This window comes from Rhincodon typus, chromosome 17 (assembly GCF_021869965.1).
Source record: "Rhincodon typus isolate 14 chromosome 17, sRhiTyp1.1, whole genome shotgun sequence".
Lineage (NCBI taxonomy): Eukaryota > Metazoa > Chordata > Chondrichthyes > Orectolobiformes > Rhincodontidae > Rhincodon > Rhincodon typus.
Genome location: NC_063348.1, coordinates 240,592 through 250,426, shown reverse-complemented (window position 1 = coordinate 250,426; position 9,835 = coordinate 240,592). Strand labels below are relative to the sequence as shown.

The window sequence follows — 9,835 nt, the reverse complement described above, 5'->3', positions numbered from 1 at the left end:
TCTCTCTGGCACGCGCTCTGTCTCTCTGGCACGCGCTCTGTCTCTCTCTCTGTCTGGCGCGCTCTGTCTCTCTGTCTCTCTTTCTGGTGCGCTCTGTCTCTCTGTCTCTCTTTCTGGTGCGCTCTGTCTCTCTCTCTTTGGCGCTCTCTGTCTCGCTCTATCTCTCTCTCTGTCTCTCTCTCTGGCGCGCTCTGTCTCGCTGTATCTCTCTCTCTGGGGCGCTCTGTCTCGCTGTATCTCTCTCTCTGTCTCTCTGGTGCACTCTGTCTCTCTGTCTCTCTCTCTCTGGCGCGCTCTGTCTCTCTCTTTGTCTCTTTCTCTTTGGCGCTCTCTGTCTCGCTGTATCTCTCTCTCTGTCTCTCTCTCTGGCGCGCTCTGTCTCTCTCTCTGTCTCTCTCTCTTTGGCGCTCTCTGTCTCGCTGTGTCTCTCTCTCTGTCTCTCTCTCTGGCGCGCTCTGTCTCTCTCTCTTTGGTGCTCTCTGTCTCGCTCTATCTCTCTCTCTGGCGCGCTCTGTCCCTCGGTCTCTGTCGCGCGTGCGCCGCGCCCCTCTCTCTCACCCGCGCGCCGCGCCCCTCTCTCTCACCCGCGCGCCCTGCCGCGCTCTCCCTCTCGCCTGCGCGCCCTGCCGCGCTCTCCCTCTCTCTCTGTCTTGCATTCACTCCCCCCTCTTCTGCCCCAACCTTGTGCTCTTTCCGCCACCCGCCCCACCTCTTCTGGCCCTGACCTTCTCCTCGCCCTCCCACACCGCCCCCGCCACCGCCGCCACCACCACCACCACCAAACTCGCCCCTCCCCCTGCCACCGCACCCCGAGCTCGCGATCTCTGTCTCTTTGTCTCTCTCATTGCCTGGTACTCCGGACACTGCTGACACACTCTGTTTTGTTTTGGTGTAATGTCTAGCTTTATTTGCAGCTCCTACAGCAGTCAGCGTCCTCGGGGAACCTCAATGCACTGAGCAACCTACATCCCATGGCTGGTGAGTACCTCTGTCCTGTCTGTGCTCGTCCCTTATTGCACACAATCCCTACTCAACACATATTCGGGTGGCAGTGGGGGCCCGGGCGGCATCATGGTTCCATTTGTCATACCCATCAAGTATATCTGTGGATGATTAGCTGAGACTGTGCTTAGTCTCTGGGCCCACTGTGTGACAAGCGTGAGTGTGTTCTTGCCCTCTGGTAGTGGGTGTGGTTGAAAGTGAGGATCTTGGGCACAAAGACCCATACCTGAGGGTTTTCCTCTGGGATTCATCATTCATTTCCCACAAGTGCTACATTATCCAACACAGGCCATTTGAAAATGGTCTTTACGTTGCATGAATACAGCATCTCATTCCCTTTCAGGTCTGAATGCCATGCAGTTACAGAACCTCGCTGCTCTGGCTGCAGCAGCAAGTGCAGCTCAGAACACAGCACCAGGCACCAATGCATTGACGACAGGCAGCAGTCCCCTGAGTGCATTGACATGTTCAGGTAAGATTGTCAAACCATTGAGCAGTGCCACGGCTCCTGAGTGCTTTAATTACTTCATGAGAGGGCATCCTAATATATCTCCCAAAACCTAATGGGATGGCTTTTCCTTTGTCTTAAAAGCTGTTTTCATCTTGTACACCTCATCATATTTCCCCTCAATTTGCATTGTTCAATGGAGAACAACCCTGGCGTTTCCATCCAAATCTTGTAGCTAACATCTCTCGACCCTGGTACTATTCTCATAAATCTTCTCTGTGTTCTGTCAAGGACGCTCTCATTCTTCTGAAAGTACAGAAACCAGAACTGAAGAAAATGCTCTGCTTGTGACCTAACCAGAGCTGTATAAAGTATCAGCATACTTTTAATAAAACTAAAAACTGCCAATGCTGAAGATCTGAAAGAAAAGCAGAAATTCTGATGAAACTCAGCAGGTTTGACAGCATCTGTGGGAAGAAAGCAGAGTTAACATTTCAAGGCCAGTGAAAGAAGGGGGGGTCAGAGAAGAATCACAGGACTCAAAATGTTAGCCCTGCTTTCTGTCTGCAGATGTCCTCAGACCTACTGACTTTGTCCAGTAATTTCTGTTTTTACTTCAGCATAATTTTCTTGTTTCTGTACTCAATGCCTCTCCTAATGTTATCAAAGCTTTTTGTTTTGTGGAGATCAGGACAAATCTAAAAAAGCCAAATTTCAAACTGTCAAAATTTGTCACAAGCCAAAATGGTTGACAAGTGATTGGCAGAGACGTTGCAATGAGGTTTCCTGTCAATTTTGTGTACCTCAATCAGATCCCCCCTTTAGCCTGCTCTGCTTCTGGGAAAACAAACCCAGCCTGCAGTCTCTCCTCGTGACTGAGACTTCTCTTCCCAGGCAAAATCCTGCTGTGCTCCCTCTCCAGTGCAATCATGTTCTTCCAATAATATGGCAACCAGAACTGCACACAGAATTCGACCTGTGGCCCAATCAATGTTTTGTGAAGTTGTAACAAGACTTCCCTTATCCTATATTCTATCTGGCCAATGAGTGCAGCACCCTTTATGCCTTTTTCACCATCCAGTCTACCTGTGCTGACACCTTCAGGGATCTATGGGCTTGTACATCAAGGTCCCTTTGTTCCTCAGTACTCCCAAAGGGCCTACCATTCTTTGTTAATCCTTCCCGTATTAGACTTCCCAAAATGCATCACCTCACACTTAGCGACATTTAATTCCATCTACCATTGGTCTGTCCAGTTTACCAGCTGATCAATATCAGACTGTCACCTGAGACCATCCTCCTCACTATCAACAGCACCACCAGTTTTCGTGTCATCTGCAAACTTGCTAATTGTATCTTTTACATTGACATTCAAGTCATAACAAACAGGAAGGGTCCCTCCACCAATGCCTATGATAACACCACTGGTCATAGCCTTCCAAACACAAAAACAACCCTTCACTATCACACTTTGTCTCCTATTTGGAAGCCAGTTTTGGATCCAGTTCGCCAACTTGTATTGGATCCGTCATGAGCTCTTATATTTTGGATCATCTGTCCATGTGGGACCTCGTCAAAGGCCTTGCTGAAGTCGATGTAAATCACATCAACTACACTACCCTCATTGACATATTTAGTCATGTTTTCAAAAACTTCATTAAATTAGCCAGGCAGGATCTCCCTCCAACCAATCCGTGTTGACTATCCCTGATCAATCTCTGCCTTTATAAGTGTTAATTAATCCTGTCTTTCAGAATTGTTTCCATAATTTCCTTACCACTGATGTCAGACTTAATAGTCTTTAATTACCTGGCCTATCACAACTGCCCTTTTTGAATAAAAGAACCACATTAGCCATCCAACTGTCAATGGGCATTTCTTCTGTGGCCAGCTATTAAATATCACTGCCAGGGCAACAGCAGTCTCCTCCCTTGCCTCCCATAGCAGCCTGGGATACATCTCAATGCGCCCTGGAGATTTATACATCTTCATGCCTGCTAAAACATCTAGTACCTCCTCCTTCCTAATGCTAACATGTTCTAGAACTCCACCATCCCAAGTAAAATCTCCAGCTAGAATGTCTTTCTCCTTTGTTAATGCAAATGAGAATTATTTGTTTAAGACCTCACCCACATCCTCTGGCTCCTGGCACAGATTGTCCCTAGATCTCTAATAGGCCCCCACATTTACGCTGGTAATCCTCTTACACTTAATGTACTTATAAAATGCCTTGGGATTTTCCACAATCATATTCATACAGCATGGAAACAGATCTTTCGGTCCAACTCCTCCATGCTGACCAAGTTCCCAAACTAAACTATCCCACCTGCCATAGCCCTCTAAACATTTCCTATTCAAGTACCTGTCCAAGTGTCTCTTAAATGTTGTAACCGTACCTACATCTACCACTTTCTCTAACAGTTCATCCCATTTGAAAGGGGTGCATCCAAACGATTTGTCCTCATTCATTTTTTGACATTCCTTCTTTCACTGCAGGGTCTTCAAGCAGTAACAGTACCAGCTCCTCATCGGTGAACCCAATGGCATCGCTGGGGGCACTGCAGACGCTGGCAGGGGCATCAGGCGGTCTCAACGTCAGCTCTTTAGCAGGTGAAGAGCATGTTATTCTCACCAGCTCAGACATGAAGCAAGTCAGCAACGGCAGCAAGTTTGATGTGCATTTAGTTTTAGCATTTTATCAACGCGTGGCGACATTTCAAAAATGGAGGCCTTTCCTGCAGCATAGCTGCTACTTGTCAGGCGAAGTTCAGAAAGTTTCCGTCAGCATAAATGAATGAGTAGGACATGTGGTTACGGTGACTATATTGCACCTCCATTGGGTTTTTGTCGAACTTCGGCCTGGGAATAGAGGGCAGCTTGTGGAGGTTGAGGAGGGGGCCACACTCTGGCCTGGGTGGAATTGAGAGATGTTGAGGTCCTGTCTAGAGAAGGGTGTATTTTGGAAATAGGAAGTGGGACTCCAGTCTGTTGTGGGAGTTGTTAGGTTACATCCTAACCAGGGCTGGCTGTTGGCCGAGCTTGTTGCCTCATGATGGGCTAATGTAACAAATTCTGCAAGTTGATATGAACACTGCTGTTGATCCCCAGGTATGGCAGCTTTGAATGGAGGGCTTGGATCTGGAGGCCTGTCGAATGGTACAGGCAGTACCATGGATGCTCTGACACAAGCATACTCAGGGATTCAGCAGTATGCAGCTGCAGCACTCCCCTCCCTCTACAACCAATGTCTCCTCAGCCAGCAGAGCCTCAGTGCAGCAGGGAGTCAGAAAGAAGGTAAGTAGGAACATCCATAGGCCATCAAATGTTCCTGAGGACCAGGTGAAGCTCGGCACCTTCCAGCCTGAAATACAATATGCCAGCTGGAGGATAGTGCTGTAGAATTAACCATGTACTCTGCTCGACAGGTGCACGGTGGGACAGGCAAGGGCTCAGCTTGGATCACAGGCGGAGGGCTCCCCTGCACTTAATATAACATAGAACAGTACAGCACAGTACAGGCCCTTCGGCCCACGATGTTGTGCCGACCTATTATCCGACTAAGATATTGATCTACCTTGCACACCCTACATTTTACTATTCTCCATGTGCCTATCTAAGAGTCACTTAAAAGTCTCTAAGGTATCTGACTCCACTACCACTGCCAGCAGCGCTTTCCACACGCCCACCACTCTCTGTGAAGAACCTGCCTCTGACATCTCCCCATACCTTTCTCTAATCACTTTAAAATTATGCCCCCTCGTAATAGTCATTTCCACCCTGGGGAAAATGTCTCTGACTATCCACCCTATCTGTGCCTCTCATCATCTTGTACATGTCTATCAAGTCACCTCTCATTCTTCTTTGCTCCAATGAAAAATGCCCTAGCTCCCTCAATCTTTTCTCATAAGACTGCCCTCTAGTCCAGGCAGCATCCTGGTAAATCTCCTCTGCACTCTCTCTAAAGCTTCCACATCTTTCCTATAATGAGGTGACCAGAACTGAACACAATATTCCAAGTGTGGTCTAACCAGAGTTTTATAGAGCTGCAGCATAACGTCATGTCTCTTAAACTCAATTCCCCTGCCAATGAAAGCCAACATGCCATATGCCTACTTAACAACTCTATCAACTTGAGTGGCAACTTTGAGGGATCTATGGATGTAAACCCCAAGATCCCTCTGTTCCTCCACACTGCCAAGAATCCTGCCATTAACCCTGTATTCTGCATTCAAATTTGACCTTCCAAAATGAATCACTGCACATTTTTCTGGGTTAAGTTCCATCTGCCACTTCTTTGCCCAGCTCTGCATCCTGTCAATGTCCCGTTGCAACCTACAACAGCCCTCCACACTATCCACAACTCCTCCAAGCTTTGTGTCATCAGCAAACTTACTAACCCACCCTTCCACTTCCTCATCCAAGTCATTTATAAAGAGCAGAGGTCCCAGAACAGATCCCTGCAGAACACCACTAGTCACCGAGCTCCAGGCTGAATACTTTCCATCTATTACCACCCTCTGTGTTCTATTGGACGGCCAGTTTTGTATCCGGACAGCCAAATTTCCCTGAATCCCATGCCTCCTTATTTTCTGAATGAGCCTACCATGTGGAACCTTATCAAATGCCCTGCTAAAATCCATATGCACCACATCTACTGCTCTACCCTCATCGACATCCTCAAAGAATTCAATAAGGCTTGTGAGGCATGACCTGCCCCTCACAAAGCCATGCTGACTATTTCTAATCAAACTGTGCTTTTCCAAATAATCAGAAATATTAACTCTCAGAATCCTCTCCAATAATTTGCCCACCACAGAAGTAAGACTGTCCGGTCTGTAACCTTGGGTATATCCTGTCTGGCCCAGGGGACTTAGCTATCCCCATGTTTTTCAAAATTTCTAGCACATCCTCCTCCTTAACATCATCCTGTTTGAGCATGTCTGCCTGTTTCATACTGTCCTCACAAACATCAAGGTCCCTCTCACTGGTAAATACTGAAGCAAAGTATTCATTAAGGACCACCCCTACCTCCTCTGACTCTGCGCACAAGTTCCCTCAACTAACCCTGATTGGCCCTACCCTCACTCTGGCCATCTTCTTGTTCCTCACATAAGCATAGAACACCTTGGGGTTTTCCTTGATCATACCCGCCAAGGTTTTTTCATACCCCTTTCTAGCTCTCCTAAGTCCTTTCTTCAGTTCCTTCCTGGCTACCTTGTAGACCCCAGAGCCCTGTCCAATTCTTGCTTCCTCAACCTTAAGTAAGCTTCCTTTTTCCTCTTGACTAGATGTTCCATGTCTTGTCATCCAAGGTTCCTTCACCTTACCATCCCTTCCTTGCCTCAGTGGGACAAACCTGTCTAGTACTTGTAGCAACTGCTCCCTAAACAACCTCCACATTTCTGTCGTACATTTCCTTGAGAATATCTGATCCCAGTTGGTGCTACGTAGTTCTTGCCTAATAGCATTATAACTCCTCCTCCCCCAATTAAATAGTTTCCCATACCGTCTGCTCCTATCCCTCTCCATGACTATAGTAAAGGTCTGGGAGTTGTGATCACTATCACCGAAATGCTCTCCCACTGAGAGATATGACATCTGGCCTGTTTCGTTGCCAAGCACCAAATCCAATATGGCCTCCCCTCTAGTCGGCCTATCTACATATTGAGTCAGAAATCCTTCCTGGACACACTTGACAAAATCTGCACCATCCAAACTATTTGCACTTCCAGTCTATATTAGGGAAGTTGAAGTCACCCATGACAACAACCCTACTACTTCTGCACCTTTCCAAAATCTGTCTCCCAATCTGCTCCTCAGTGTCTCTGTTGCTATTGGGGGGGTCTATAGAAAACTCCCAATAAAGTGACTGCTCCCTTCCTGTTTCTGACTTCCACCCATACTGACTCAGTAGACAAACCCTTCTCCACGACCTCCCTTTCTTCAGCTGTGATCCCATCCCTGATTAGCAATGCCACTCCCCCACCTCTTTTACCTCCCTCCCTATTTCTTTTGAAACATCTATACCCCGGAACATTCAAGAACCATTCCTGTCCCTGTGTTATCCAAGTCTCCATAATGGCCACAACATCATAGTTCTAAGTACTGATCCATGCTCTTAAGTTCGTCACCCTTATTCCTGACACTTCTTGCATTGAAGTAGACACATCTCAGCCTGTCGCACTGACTGCCACTTTGTCCTATCAACTGCTTATCTTTCCTCGCAGATTCTCTGCTTCCTCTGCCTGTATACTGGCTACCCCGTCCTCTGATCTGTAGCTGCGGTTCCCATCCCCCTGCCACTCTAGTTTAAACCCTCCCGAAGAGCTCTAGCAAACCTCCTGCCCAGGATATTGGTGTCCCTCCAGTTCAGGTGCAACCCGTCCTTCCTGTACAGGTCCCTCCTTCCCCAGAAGGTATCTGAATGATCCACAAACCTGAAGCCCTCCCTGCTACACCAGCTCTGTAGCCACGTGTTCAGCAGCACTCGCTGTCTGTTTCTGGCCTCACTGGCCCATGGCACCGGTAGTAATCGTGTGATTACTACTCTGGTTGTCCTGGCTTTCAGCTTTCATCCTAACTCCCTATATTCACTTTTCAGGTCCTCATTCCGTTTCCTAGCTATGTCATTGGTACCGATGTGTACCACGACTTCTGGCTGCACTCCCTCCCTCTTAAGAATCTGAAGACTTGATCCCTGACCGTGGCACCTGGGAGGCAACATACCATCTGGGAGTCTGACTCAGTACCACAGAATCTCCTGTCTGCTCCCCTAACCATTGAATCTCTATTGCTCTCCTATTCTTCCCCCTTTCCTTCTGAGCCACAGAGCCAGGCTCAGTGCCAGAGACCTGGCTGCTATGGCTTTCCCCTAGTAGGTCATCTCCCCCCCTCAACTAGCGGTGTACTTATTATTGAGAGGAACGGCCACAGGGGATCCCTGCACTGTCTGCCTATTCCTTTTCCCCCCTACTGACAGTCACCCAGCTACCTTTGTCCTGTAACTTGGGTGTGACCACCTCCCTATGACTCCTCTCTATCACCCCCTCAGCGTCCCGAATGATCCGGAGTTGATCCAGCTCCAGCTCCAGCTCGTTCCCTAACACGGTCTGTGAGAAGCTGGAGTTGGATGTGCTTCTCGCAGGTGAAGTCAGAAGGGACACTAGGAGTGACCCTTACCTCACACATCCTGCAAGAGGAGCATGCAGCTGCCCTAGCTTCCATTCCCTCTACTCTAGATTGCCAAAAGAATAAAGAGAAAAAAACTTACCTTTCCGACCCTCCACACTTTTTTTGGTTAGAGGAGGAGGATAGATGGTGTAGTGTTTCAGGTTTAGCCAGTGCCCAAATATAATAGTTCACTTCCCGGCTCGCGCTCTCACCAGTCGCGCCACTCAAATCAAAAAGACTCACAAGGTAAGTTTTTATAAGGAAAACTTACCTTCCCGGCTGCACCTTGGCTTGCGCTGTCACCATTTCCTCTGCCCTTCCCTTCTGAAAGGAATGTGCGTGGCAGCAGTGAGTCCTTGTGAGCCTGTTGGATGGTAATGGCATGTCTTGGCCATGTCCATTCTGACACCATCCTTTCCTCACGTTAGTGTGAGCAGCGGATTCCGTATATAGTTAACATGAAGCAGTGAGTTCCTCATTACCCATGATTAACACCTATGCCACGTGGAGCTATGCAAATGATACACCTACCAGTAGTTAAAAGGCATGGAGAATCAGTTTGGATGCGTGTAGGGTGTGGGGTAACCAGTTGTGCAGTGTGAAGGGGAGAGGGTATGCAGGGGCCTGGAGGTGATGTGGAGAGAAGTCAGGAGACCAAAAGACTATGGATGTAGCAGGATGTTTGAGTCTGCCCTCTGAGAGTGCATATGTATGTTCAAGGATTGGTTTCGGGGTGTGTATGGATTCAGGGTGGGCTGTGGGATCAGCTTCAACTGATGGTGATTTTTTTTTTCTCTTCATTTTCCTCTGTCTCTGCCTCTTCATACCCTCTGTCTGCCGCTTCACAAACCCCCCTCTCTCGGCTGTTTTAACACACTCTGTCTGTGGGGTCTCTTAACTCCCCTCTTTCTGGCTCTTCAACCCCTCCCACCCTAATGTCCCCACTTATGCCCTTACGCCCCCACTCTGTTTGCTGTTTTACTGTCTGTCACATACACACTGCATCCCTGCTTGTGGCCCTAACTCTCTGGCTCATGTCTGACTCCTGCTCCCCTGACTCTTCTCCCCTTCAAAAAAATCCTCATTTTCTCTCCCACTTTCTCTCTCTGCCCCCCCCCCCCCCTTCTTTTGTTTGCCTCCCCCCCTCCCCCCCTCCCTTCCCCCCCCCCCCCCTCTTCCCCACTCCTCCACCTCGCTCGGCCGCGCGTCGTGCGG

General features: G+C 48.4%; 1 protein-coding gene across 8 annotated transcripts in view; it reads left to right on the top strand.

The window, feature by feature from the left end:
• The window catches only part of celf1 (cugbp, Elav-like family member 1), a 91,297-nt gene that overhangs the window by 62,764 nt on the left and 18,698 nt on the right, over positions 1-9,835 (top strand). For 5 of the 8 annotated variants that reach the window (XM_048606942.1, XM_048606937.1, XM_048606940.1 and 2 more), the window contains 4 exons: positions 903-978; positions 1,346-1,474; positions 3,947-4,060; positions 4,559-4,744. In XM_048606942.1, the coding sequence (XP_048462899.1) occupies positions 903-978; positions 1,346-1,474; positions 3,947-4,060; positions 4,559-4,744 (505 nt within the window). The remainder of the gene's footprint in view (positions 1-902; positions 979-1,345; positions 1,475-3,946; positions 4,061-4,558; positions 4,745-9,835) is intronic. The other 3 variants (XM_048606944.1, XM_048606943.1, XM_048606941.1) reach the window with 1 other exon arrangement.